A 12257-nucleotide genomic window follows, 5' to 3' on the forward strand; every position below is an offset into this window, starting at 1 on the left:
AGCAGCAACAGGACCTACGACGATTTGGATTTCTCAAGCGCTCCCTTGTGATTTGCTGGACTGTCTCAGGGTCATTTTTGCACATCATGCACCTTGGATCCCGCCTGGTTTGGTGGAAGCTGGTCACTACACATGGTAATTGATTTGTGTGTTTTCCACTGTATTCAGTACCTTTTCTTTCTTTCTTTCTTTCTTTCTTTCTTTCTTTCTTTCTGTCTTTCTTATTATTCCGTCCAGCGGCTGGAAAAGGCTAGAAAAGGCTGTCCATTAGCTCCATGCACCTGAGCTATGAGATCTGATGATTGGATAATTGGTTCCCCTGTCCTCTTGCTGCCTTTAATGACCAGAAAAGTTGGACATTCTAATCCAGGCTTTTGAAACCACGCCCACCGCCCTGTGCGAACGAGTGCGCCAGGACGGCAGCCGCGCACTGGCGACAACGTCGTCACTCCGCACTTCTCTTGCCTTCATCCAGTGCAGCTGCAGATTTTGAATTGACACCACCTCAAACTCTTCCTCGCACGTACACACCACCTGTTTTCCTGCACTGCTAGACAACTGTTTCACTCTTTGAGAGAAGCTGCATCAAGTTGGATGACCGATCAGAGGCTGCCATGCATCGCAACCATCCCTTCCGCGCCCATGGACCCGACGCCTTCCACCCATCAGCCTACTTCAACCCCGCCGATCCGTCCGCGTTTCTCCGGCCGCTGTCTCTCCCGGATGTCGCCCGACCTTTGGCGGAGCAGGCTGCCGCCAACGCCGGGATGCGGGCGTCTCTCCGCGGCCATCACGTCCAGGGCGGCCAGCGGTGGTCTAAGACCGTGGAGCCGGAGGAGGCGCTGGGAGACAACCCGAGAGTCACGCTGGACTCGCAGAGTTTGTGGAGTGAATTTTACAAAAGGGGCACGGAGATGGTGATCACGAAGTCAGGAAGGTATGCAAACTGCCGTGAGATTGACAATAGTGTAGGAGGTCATACGTTGGACGTATTTATTAATTTGTTCCAACTTTACAGTGCAAAAAAGTGTCAACATGATTATCAATTCTTGTTTTTAAACCTGCTGAATCATAGACAATATCACCTTTTAGACACTATTATTTTATTAATTTAAATGCAAAAAATAATTTGTGACGTTCTAATATTTAATTATTTGGTAGTTAATACCTTTATCATTTTTTTTTGTCTTTCTGTCTGTCTGCCTTCCTGTCTGTCTAGTGAATGCAAATACACGAAATAACAAAAACAATTCAGGCCCTAAGAAGGAGTTTAACAGTATTACATTAGTAGTCATTGAATTGTTTGTTCATCATTGCTTTTCTTCAGTCTTTTATTTAATAACAACAAAGACATAGACACTTTCAAAAAGCATTAAAATGTTAGCACAACATTACGTAAGCAATGAGACACTACAGTAACGAATTGAATGAAATAAAAATGTTCCGTCTCTGTCCGCCTGTCCTAAAGCTGATCTTATCTTTTTCTCTCTGAATTGTCCGTCAATAGGAGGATGTTTCCACCGTTCAAAGTGCGGGTAGAAGGCCTGGACGAGACAGCAAAGTACATCCTGCTGATGGACATTGTGGCTGTGGACGACTGCCGTTACAAATTTCACAACTCCCACTGGATGGTGGCGGGGAAGGCTGACCTAGAGATGCCAAAGCGCATGTACATCCACCCGGACAGCCCATCCAAAGGGGGTCAGTGGATGAGCAAGCCCGTTGCCTTTCATAAACTCAAGCTCACCAATAATGTATCGGACAAGCACGGATTTGTGAGTTGCAAAGATGTTTCTATGATTATCCTGTTCTGATCTAAGGTTAAAAATGTATTTCATTGAGGAAATGAACTTGTTCTCACTTGTTGGCTGCATAGTTATGACAGCTACTTGCCAACAATACAATTTCAAGTTATTGTCTCTGTTTTGTTTTGTTTTTCAGACAGTTTTAAATTCAATGCACAAATACCAACCTAGATTCCACGTTGTAAAAACCAACGACATAATGAAGCTTCCCTACAGCACCTTCCGGACTTATGTTTTCCCAGAGACGGAGTTTATCGCAGTCACTGCCTATCAGAATGAAAAGGTAACCACGTGCGTGCGTGCACACACACACACACACACACACACACACACACACAGGATGCACCTGCATGTATGTGGATCTGAACATACTCTTACCACTTGTTCGGATGTTTTATTTAGTTTTTTCAATCTGATGGATACATCTATGATGTTCTCATTCTACGTTGTATTGCCACAAAGAGTTGAACCTGTTTTCTTCTCTTGTTTTTTTTGTATTCAGATTACACAGCTGAAGATCGAGAACAATCCCTTTGCCAAAGGATTCCGGGACTCAAGAAATGGCAAACGAGAAAAGAGGTACATGCTTTCCTTGTAGAGGAGATGATGATGATGATGATGATGATGATGATGATCATGATGATGATGATGATGATGGACTTGGTGCAGCGTTCACACTCTGAATAAACGGCACTTGTGACTTTAAGGAACAGACTGCACAGCAACCAAAGCAAAGCCGTCTCAGACTGTGCTGGTGACTCTGATGACTCATGTGAGCTCCCCAGCACGAGTGATCTGAACTCTTCCCCTCAAGGGCTGGCGATCAGCGCAGAAAAGTTAACGCCAACCTGTCAAGGTGGGTTTAGTCTTTCCATGTCATCAGAGACTCAGTGAGTCATTTTGAAAACAACCCACATGATGCGACTTACTGACTGAGAAATCAGTCTCCCTGCTCATCAAGTATTTTAAAAACTGAGGAATCTGCAAAAAGTTATGCACGATGACAGAAAGAAACAGCGTCACTTGTTGTTGTGTCCAATTCGATCTGACACGGTACAAGGCAGACACAATAAACATTCACGTGACTTTTAAAATGGGTAATGTTCAACCCTCTCTCCCCCTACCCCTACCTCCCGCAGATGAAGATGACACCGAAAGCGACTTGGACATTGATCTTCTAGATGTGGACTCTTCCGAGAGCAGCCTCTGCAGGACTGGAAGCAGTGTGAAAAGCGATGAGATGTCGGAACCTCATAAGGACCCAATGGAAGCGAGAACATCAAGGACGTCACACGATTCTTCATGTGTGGATTATAACTTTTCCAAACTCAAGGATGAGAAGAAGCCTGTGTCGTTGCCACAGTCACCGGCTTTGTCGTCGTCCTCCAGCACTCAACCTCAGACTTTGGGACTCTCAGATTCCTGCCACACGTTTTCAAAGCTTGGGGCACCGTCGTCGTTTCATCCAAGACATTTGTCAGTGATGCCGGATATGCATATGCAGCACGTGTTTTCTTTCATACCAGGGTTGAATAGCGAAGAAAACAGAGGCCTTCATTCTCAAAGCGTCTTGTTACCTCCATTTGGATACAAGCTGCCTCCAGAAGTACTGGAATATCAGGTATGCTTCAGGAAGCTCACAATTTATTGTACTTCTTTGTACTGCTGATGTCACATGGATTTGTTGCCATTTGATCAAATAAACCAATTAAAGTTTAAAAATAAAACAGAACAGTGATGATAACAGTTTTGTGATCAAACATTTCCTAATTACCCTGTCGTAACCCTGAGCTCAGGTGGGTTTTGAAAATGCATGGATGCACTTATTTAAGTAAAAGCATTTTTAATAATCTAAACTGTATAATAAAACTAATAATGATAATAATATATGAGCCAAAGCAGCAACATCCTTCTGGCATCTTTTTGAGGAATGACACCTGTGTTAACACTTGCAGACAGTCACACACCGTTTGTTGAACGTTTACACGAGGGGTAAAGAGGAGCTAGTCTGTCTAACTGGCCAGCTTTAAATGTCAGTATTGTTCAAAGGTGGTCAGCGTTTCTTGATTTGCCTATCCTCCTAGTTAAAAAAGAACAACTTTTCTAGAACGGCCACTAGGGGGCACATTAAGTCCAGCGATAACCATAATCGTTCTAAAGAAAAATATATTTTTTCTTCCCACAAACCAGAATTACTCACAGCATCAAGTATTTAATCCATATGTATACACCTCACCATTATTACCTCACGTTCAAAGTGATTTGTTGTTTTAACACAATCTACTTTTCTCTTTTCCAGGGACTCTCATCATCTCAGTTCGGAGGATTGTGCTCCTATTCTAATCGCTACTTGTCTGCTCCCTCTGTGACCAATGTTCCAGCTCTCACTACCTGCTCTTCAGCTTCAACACTGTCCAGAAACCACTTTGCCTTCAGCTCTCAGCCTTGGTTACGATTCAGCCCTTATCTGATCCCTGCTGCCACCACCTTGAGGCAACAGATGTTTGCAGCCAGGTTGAACAGCAGGTCAAACTCGCTGTCTGAGAGCAGAGAGTCACGTCCGGTGTCTGTGAATCACAAGGCCAGGCGGAGGACAGCTTCGCCGAAAAAGAACAACTAAGTGTTCCAAAAATGTACTGCAAAACAGCCATAATCTGGTTTGAGGACTTGACTTTGTGAATTGTCTGATGAGATGAGGAGAGGTGGGGTGGGGTGGGTAAACAGACAGGTCACACACATTCAACACTCAAGATGTTTTGTCGGAATCTGTGTGTTAGAACTCTTAAAACATGTCACCGTCTCAGCAATAAGCTTGCATGTCTACAGAAATCTGGAATAGTTGTAATAATAATACTGGAATTAAAGATGGCTATTGTTTGTTTTGGGGAAAAAAGATACTAAACAAGCTGCTTTATTATGATTTTTACTTTTTTTTTTTTTTTATTCTGTAAAGATTTTCACTTGAAACACAAGAATTGGGATAATTAAAGTCCCTTTTGAACTCTACTTCATCTATCATCAGTTTTCTTCCGTTGGGATCTATTATTTGATGACGCTTTCTTCTCATGTGCTACATTAATGCTATCTTTGAGAATGTTTTTCCCTTGTTACATCAAGATATTTTTGTTGTGTTCATCGTTTAAAGAAATAGTACACTTAGTAGTAAATTACAGATTGTTTTTATAGTTTAATGTAAAAGTCCAATTAGAGAAAATGCACTGTAGCAAGCAAATATAAAATTAGACCATTCTACAAAACAGAGTAATACGTGCACATGTGATGCATAGAAAGCATTTCAGCAATGGGGAAAGATGGCAAATGGATGCTAAGACGCAAAAAGTATCTGCTTTCTGCTACTTTTGACAAGGATCTATGGCTGTGCTGATTCTCTGCGGCCACCTAGTGGATCTTAATTGCAATAACATAGATAGTAAAAGACATACTCTGCATCTGCCATGGATTTACAACTATTTTCTGAGTTAGACATAAAAGCAAAACAACAACAATCTTCAAATATCGATTAAGCTGAGTAATATATTTGTACTTCAGTGTATTTCAAAGTCGAGCACGAATTTTACAGAGCGAGTTAAGCGTTGGTTTGTTTTGCGTGCTCTTTACTGATGATGTGTCAACTAAAACCTGACTTAAGTGGCTCTGATTTCTCTGAAGGTAACAAATTCCACCTAAAAGCTCGAGCGCTAGTGCATTCCTCAAACAGGACAAGCGGCGCCGTGGCACACGCGGCTCTCGTGTGTGGCAGACTTCCGTTGTTCGACCCGCCCCTTATAACCCTGCAACACCCGCCCACAAAAGTCGGTCTAGCCTATGATTGGTTCTCCTCCAACTGAACCATGCTAGATATTGGCCACATAGACTTCCAAAACTGGAGCAACGGTGTAGGTACAGAATTAGTCCGGGTGCAGAATCGACTGGGGCTAAATGCTCTATGACGGATATAATCCACACATAGACATGGGGATATTTGAATGATTTAAATGGAATACACTCATCAGCCTAGGGAGAAATAGAGGTATGAAATAAAAAATATTTTTATGGAGTCGATATGCATCTAGAAAATACTAATTAGATCAGTGTGACAAAGCCGGAGTAATGTTTTTCCCTTGAGCGAATTCAAAATGTTCGAAAACCTTCGTTTTTAGATTCTCCGGAGTCTAATGCAGTTTGTTCAAGAGTTTTCTATGTGATAATTTTCTATAGCGGAAGCTGCCGTCATAGGTCATTGGCCAGGAGTAACCTGCCTGCGCATCACCACATCACCCCACTCTCTGCTGTTTCAGCGTCCGAGGGAACTCTGTGACTTCATCATGATGTGATTCTCCCCCCCACCCCCCCTCTCCTCCGTCTGTCACGGGGAACAGTTATGTCTGAGGGGCGCACTTAATTTATCGATCTCTTCGGGCTCAACTTTTCTCCCCCTCCCAGGATTACGCTTCGCTTTATCTCCACCGGTGAGTCGCTAGCTTACTTGTTTATCTCAGATTAGATGTTACGCAATCGTGGCTACACGGGCACTGTTGGCAAGCAGGTGTACAGAAGCCATGCGGCGCACCCCGGTTGCATCGTGTTCGTTGATGGGTCTCTTTGCTGTGCCGTCGCTGTTATACTTAGCTATTGTCTGCTACGCAGGCTAACGCTTTGCGGCATTGGTGCTTGAGTTTATCCGCGTCTGCCCTGAGTTAGCTAGCTTTGGCTGCGAAGATACCGCTGTTGGTAACTTCATTTCACTAACGTTTACTAGGACACTGTTCACCCAGCTCTGGCACTCATCACGCCTGTTTCGGTCTGCTTCAAAATGTGAATGCCACTGGCGACACTGCGATTTTTATGGGAAGATGTTTCCATGGCTCACGTTCGCCGCCGCTACAGTGCTCGGCTTGTTTTTCTGGTCCCGCAAGCAGCTAGCGATAGGTAAGGTGTGCCTCGCTCACCTGAGAGTCACTGCTGTCTGTAGCTGCAGCCAGAGTTGAGAGGGGGGGGGGACCGTGTTTGCAGTGGCAGGTTGGACAGGACGCCAGGCAGTTAAATTACAGGTTATTATCACCAAGGAACGTTAGTTGCTGGGGCTGTTGACAGAGGATGTGACGGAACTGCCCAAACCTCTAACAGCTACTGTCGGTCTGTAAATCTGACAATGCATCATGTGGCACTTATCATAGCTTTTCTGTTTAGATGCACTTTGTTAAAGTACGTCCTTCAATTTAAAGGGTAAACATTAAAATTCAAAAGTATGATTTAATATCATGATTTATTAATGATGATTCTTAATTTGCTTCAATCCTCCTTAATGACAAGACTGTTTCAGTTGAAGAGTCTTTCTAGGTTTCCCAGCAGGTATTCCCCTCTGCTAATGTTAAACGCATTCACAACACGCTATTATTATATCAAGATTGAACACTTTTTCCCCTTAGCTACAGTATTAATGGTGTATCCAGTGAGCATCACAAAACGAACAGATGTGTTGCAACTTCAGTTGCTCCATCACACAAACTTTTGCAACTTGGTAAACAGGGTGGCACACGGTTGGCCCAGGGTACATCATGTCACACTGTACCCTGATATTTGGACTTTTGCCTCCTGTCGCTCGACTGCATATCTTGCTTATAACTGTCTCGTCCACCTGTGTGTCCCTCGCCAGCGTTCGCAGCCTGTTCGTGTCCAGCCATGGCACAACAGGAAGGAGCTGCAAAGAAGAAGCCTGCTGCTGCCGCGCTGCACTCGCTGCACTCGCGCTTCATCGTGGGGTCCGTGTCAGAAGAGAACTCCGAGGATGAGAACCAAGGGAAGGGGGACATCCAGCTGGATGAGAAGGACAACCGGTCCCTGTCGCCGTCCTCCGGCAGCTCGGACAGCACCTATGAGATGGGTTTCGATCACATTGACGGGCCGATGCAAAATCTGAGGTTAGAATTCCTATTAACTCTTCTCTGCATGAGCACGGCGGTTTTAAGCATTGTGCATTTGTCATGTGTGGATGCCTGAATGTTTTTTTCCCCCGTTCTGGTTTATTACTCAATCAATCTTTTTTATTTTATGCAACTGATTTAATTCAGACTTGGCTATAAAGCGCAACGAGCAAATGCAGAGCCCTTTGCTATAAAATGCTGTTTTTATGAGACTACTCTCCTCTGCAGCAAGTCTGCCTTGTACAACTGAGTCACACTGCTCTGTCTCCTCCTCCTCCTCCTCCTCCTCTTTCTCCTCCTCCTCCTCCTCCTCCTGCCGGCAGCCACGTTTGGCTCCATGAATAAAATATGTGGCTCTGGTATAGTAGGTTCACACTACTGAAAGGTGTCTCTGTTTGCTGGGTGTCCCTAAATCTGGGAAGCTGGTTCGGGAAGAGTGCCTAAACAATCAGTCTTTTTTTTTGAGGGGTGGGGGGCTGAGCTTGTAGGAATGTACCAGTGCAGGAGGTCCAATCCCAACATTTAAAGGGGCCTTTCAGAACATACAGATGCGTGTTTGAAGTTTGTGCCGTTTGATCTTTTTTTGTGCCGCCTCTCTGAACCTCTCAGTTCTCTCTGTCTCATGGCATTTTTATTTGCAGCCAAGCATAAGAATAGTGTTTGGTTGCTTGCTGACTTACCTTCCAGGCAGTTTCCGTCTCGGTGTATATTTTCATCTTGGTGAGGCTTGAGTGTTTAGATTCACCTGAACTTAAAAGGTGTGAAAAGCACAATTGAGAGGAGGCGGCAACTCTTCAACTTGAGCTGCTGGAAGGCTCCCCCTCTTGCACCCGCCTTACTCTTACAGGACGTGCACGCACTCCAGCCTCCACAGCTGCATGGGAACGGCCTTCTCCGTCTTGATGGATTTGCTTGTCTGCAACCCCGGCAGTGATGCAATAACGCAGTATCAGGCGACGGGAGCCCAGCCAGCCAAACGAGACGGAGCACTGCCACACCCTCCAAGCAGACGCTCATTTCCCTCCACCTGCATTATACTGTACCCCCCTCCCGACTCCCTTCTGGTTCCTCTATAGGGTGGAGCTTCATCTAAACAGCCCTGTTGACTAAAGTGCTGCAGCATGGCCCAAGCATGTTAAACATTATATTTTGCCTAAAAGTTTTCTTCTTCTGCATCTTAAAAAAGAACACAAAGCAATGCCAAGCTTACAGTTTCTAGCAAGGCAATTGTATTGTATTCTAAGCTTAATGAACTCCAGGTCACGATTTGTGAAGAAGCTAAAGTGAATCAGCCAGCTTTAAGATAAGAAACAGGAGTTACGTTGACTCTTTGCAGGAATTGGTCTCTTATCAATGCAGGGTGACAGCGCTATCTTTTTTCTTTTTTTTATTTACTGTCATTAAAGTAGCTGCTAAACGCTGTATTGCATGGCTGCAGAGGAGAAATGTTGAGTTCACTGGTGCCTGTTACTCCTGTTTGAAAATATGCCTCGTATGCTATTTGTCCCTGAATTGCAGGTGTGTTGAAGAAACATGACATGCATTCTTTCTGTTTCTGTAAAAAACAAAAAAACAAAACAGGCCAAGCATGTCAGGATTGCATCTGGTGAAGCAGGGCAGGGATCGCCGGCGTATTGACCTCCAGAGGGACTTCACTGTAGCCTCTCCGGCTGAGTTTGTGACCCGCTTCGGTGGCAACAAAGTCATTGAAAAGGTGGAAATTTCTTTTCTTTGTGTATTTTAATCTGTGGGAGGAATTTTTCCTATGTTTGGATAAAAGGGAGAAAGGTCTCTAAAACAGCCGGGCAATATTAATTATGTCCTACATTCTCCCTGATTTGCATTCCCAGGTACTTATTGCCAACAATGGCATCGCAGCAGTCAAATGCATGCGCTCCATCCGCCGCTGGGCCTACGAGATGTTTCGTAACGAGCGGGCGATTCGATTTGTCGTCATGGTCACCCCAGAGGACCTGAAGGCCAATGCAGGTGAGTGACCCCGACCTACATGGTCTTCACCTCCTTTAAAGAGTCAAAGTATCATCTTGAATCATCAACATAATGTAGACGACTCTGAGAAATATCACATGCAGTTATGCAGCCAGAGAAGCTGATTGCTTATGTTTCTCTCCTCTACAGAATACATTAAAATGGCAGATCACTACGTGCCCGTGCCAGGAGGTACCAACAACAATAACTACGCTAACGTGGAGCTCATTTTGGACATTGCTAAACGCATACCTGTGCAGGTACAGCAACAGAGCCTCTTTGGTCTGTTATATTGCCACAGTTACCGATCAGTTGATCATTGCTTGTGACGTGATGTGATTCCTTCCAGGCGGTGTGGGCTGGCTGGGGCCACGCCTCAGAAAACCCCAAACTCCCAGAGTTGCTTCACAAGAATGGCATCGCCTTCATGGGTACGAAAAGCCTGGTTGCTCTTTCCCTCCCCGTGCTCAGCCTTCAGATGATCTAAATGCTCTTATTTGGTCGCTGATTGCTTCCCCAGGACCCCCCAGTCAGGCCATGTGGGCTCTGGGCGACAAAATCGCCTCCTCCATCGTGGCTCAGACCGCCGGCATTCCAACCCTGCCGTGGAGCGGCATAGGTAGGTCAAAGTGGTGGATTACCCCTTCGAGTGATGCTTCTGGCAGTACGGCGTCTGTGTTTCAAACGTCCGGCGTCGGTCTCTTTGCCTCAGGTCTCACGGTGGAGTGGTCGGAGAACAACCAGAAGAAGAAAGCCATCAACGTCCCCAACGACGTGTATGAGCTCGGCTGCATCCAGGACGTGGAGGATGGTCTCAAAGTAAGAACGCCTCTTTGGTGTGGCGTCGGTTGTACGGTGTAGTTTACCGTCTGCGCTGAAACGCCCTCTCTCTGCCTTTGCCAGGCTGCTGAGAAGATCGGCTACCCTGTGATGGTCAAGGCTTCGGAAGGAGGTGGAGGAAAAGGAATCCGCAAAGTCAACTGTGCCGATGATTTCCCCAACCTCTTCAGACAGGCAAGTGGGAACGCTGGCCGATCCCGGCCTGAGATATTGTGCAGTCCAATTATATGTCCACTTAGTGGGAAACACTGTTTCTACGCTCAACGCTCTCCCTCCCGCTTTGGTTCTAAAGGTGCAGGCAGAAGTTCCCGGCTCGCCCATTTTCGTCATGCAGCTCGCCAAGCACGCTCGTCACCTGGAGGTGCAGATCCTGGCCGATCAGTACGGCAACGCCATCTCCCTGTTCGGGCGAGACTGCTCCGTGCAGCGGCGGCACCAGAAGATCATAGAGGAGGCTCCTGCTACCATCGCCACGTCCGACATCTTCGAAGACATGGAAAACGTGCGGCCTGTCCCACATTTTTGCATCTGCTTTACACTGTCACTAGCTGCCTTCCCATTACACCTAGAATTGTGCAAAACCTAAATATCGCAATAAAAAACTGGCAATGGAAACACCTAAATTTCGAAAAACCTCTCAAATATGGCTAAAAGGTTGTGATGCTCTCATGAGGTGGTTTTTCAGACGTCGATATAGAGGTACAGTATATCACAAAAGTGTCATGGAAACACTTGTTTCACATTTATGCGTTGTCGGACGTGCCATACGGGGTCATGTGACCAGTTCACTTCAAGTGAGAATGGCGCATTATGTTTGGACGGAGGAGGGGACGGAATATTTTTTAGCAAGTAATCAAAATGAGAAATATAAAACAAACGTAAACAAACAAAAGCAAATGTAATTCTGGTAACATCTCGTCCCACGAGATGTCACCAGCTTACGTGTTTCACACCTTTCAATGGAAACACCTGCAAATCGCAATTGTACTTAGTCTAAATTTTAGAAATATCGCTTTTATTTAGCAAAAAACTGTCATGGAAACGCAGCTACTGTCAGTTTCGAAAAGAAAAATATAAATCTGCAAATTGCAACTCCACCCTCTGTTTTTCAGTGTGCGGTGAAGCTGGCTAAAATGGTCGGGTACGTGAGCGCGGGCACGGTGGAATACCTGTACAGCCAGGACGGCAGCTTCTACTTCCTGGAGCTCAACCCCCGCCTGCAGGTGGAGCACCCCTGCACGGAGATGGTGGCCGACGTCAACCTGCCCGCCGCCCAGCTGCAGGTCAGCCTCGCTCAGGCTCTCGTGTCGCAGAGTTTGCACGCTTCGATGCCTCTGCGAAAGCAACCCCCCCACACCCCACACTCCCCCTCCCTCCTCCCTGTCCTCGTGGCAGCACTGTGTGGCGTGGTGTGCAGCTCTGCAGTGTTCAGGATTGTGTGTAAATAGGTCATTCATCGCACTGAAGGCCAGTGTTGCCGTGCCAGGGAGGCCTTGCGGCCTTCACTTCCAGACGCACTCTTTCTGCTACAGTGAGCAAGAATGTCATTTCCCATAAGCGGAAGGGGCGCCATTTTCTTTATGCAGTTGTTTGTGTTGTCAGTTGTCTAGTAAGTCGACAATCTGGTGATGAAACTTTAAAAGCAAAAATGAGGTAAATATGTTGTGAAGTTCGGAGCATGGTCGTCAGAGGCCTGTTG

General features: G+C 45.7%; 2 protein-coding genes across 13 annotated transcripts in view; both read left to right on the forward strand.

Annotated features, from left to right (window-relative positions):
* The first annotated feature begins 219 nt into the window (after nucleotides 1-219).
* Nucleotides 220-4809, forward strand: LOC142884568 (T-box transcription factor TBX2b-like). 2 transcript variants are annotated; one of them, XM_076020292.1, is made up of 7 exons: nucleotides 220-937; nucleotides 1508-1775; nucleotides 1942-2088; nucleotides 2308-2384; nucleotides 2513-2661; nucleotides 2945-3426; nucleotides 4105-4809. In XM_076020292.1, the coding sequence occupies exons 1-7, from the start codon at nucleotides 615-617 to the stop codon at nucleotides 4423-4425; spliced, it is 1767 nt and encodes a 588-aa protein (XP_075876407.1). In that variant the 5' UTR covers nucleotides 220-614; the 3' UTR covers nucleotides 4426-4809. The 2 variants fall into 2 exon arrangements, with proteins under 2 accessions (XP_075876407.1, XP_075876408.1); XM_076020293.1 differs by having other exon boundaries at nucleotides 2519-2661.
* Nucleotides 4810-6056: 1247 nt separating this feature from the next.
* The window catches only part of acaca (acetyl-CoA carboxylase alpha), a 31856-nt gene continuing 25655 nt past the window's right edge, over nucleotides 6057-12257 (forward strand). For 8 of the 11 annotated variants that reach the window (XM_076020301.1, XM_076020302.1, XM_076020303.1 and 5 more), the window contains exons 1-11: nucleotides 6058-6274; nucleotides 7462-7726; nucleotides 9311-9443; nucleotides 9580-9718; nucleotides 9869-9978; nucleotides 10068-10149; nucleotides 10239-10337; nucleotides 10431-10537; nucleotides 10622-10732; nucleotides 10851-11060; nucleotides 11671-11841. In XM_076020301.1, coding sequence (XP_075876416.1) covers nucleotides 7488-7726; nucleotides 9311-9443; nucleotides 9580-9718; nucleotides 9869-9978; nucleotides 10068-10149; nucleotides 10239-10337; nucleotides 10431-10537; nucleotides 10622-10732; nucleotides 10851-11060; nucleotides 11671-11841 — 1401 coding nt within the window. In that variant the 5' untranslated portion in view covers nucleotides 6058-6274; nucleotides 7462-7487. Of the gene's footprint in view, nucleotides 6275-6790; nucleotides 6942-7461; nucleotides 7727-9310; nucleotides 9444-9579; nucleotides 9719-9868; nucleotides 9979-10067; nucleotides 10150-10238; nucleotides 10338-10430; nucleotides 10538-10621; nucleotides 10733-10850; nucleotides 11061-11670; nucleotides 11842-11954; nucleotides 12212-12257 lie in introns of those variants that run through there. The other 3 variants (XM_076020299.1, XM_076020300.1, XM_076020310.1) reach the window with 3 other exon arrangements.

The sequence above is a fragment of the Nelusetta ayraudi genome, unplaced genomic scaffold, assembly GCF_046127955.1.
Source record: "Nelusetta ayraudi isolate G7.1 ecotype Tasmania unplaced genomic scaffold, CSIRO-AGI_Nayr_v1 ptg000011l, whole genome shotgun sequence".
In the NCBI taxonomy this organism is placed as follows: domain Eukaryota; kingdom Metazoa; phylum Chordata; class Actinopteri; order Tetraodontiformes; family Monacanthidae; genus Nelusetta; species Nelusetta ayraudi.

Bases quoted from the DNA above. Each gene is read 5' to 3' on its own strand.
- LOC142884568 (XM_076020292.1), top strand. From the start codon at position 615: ATGCATCGCAACCATCCCTTCCGCGCCCATGGACCCGACGCCTTCCAC. The intron at 938-1,507 runs GTATGCAAACTG...GTCCGTCAATAG, and splicing joins GTGATCACGAAGTCAGGAAG to GAGGATGTTTCCACCGTTCA. The intron at 2,662-2,944 runs GTGGGTTTAGTC...TACCTCCCGCAG, and splicing joins GTTAACGCCAACCTGTCAAG to ATGAAGATGACACCGAAAGC.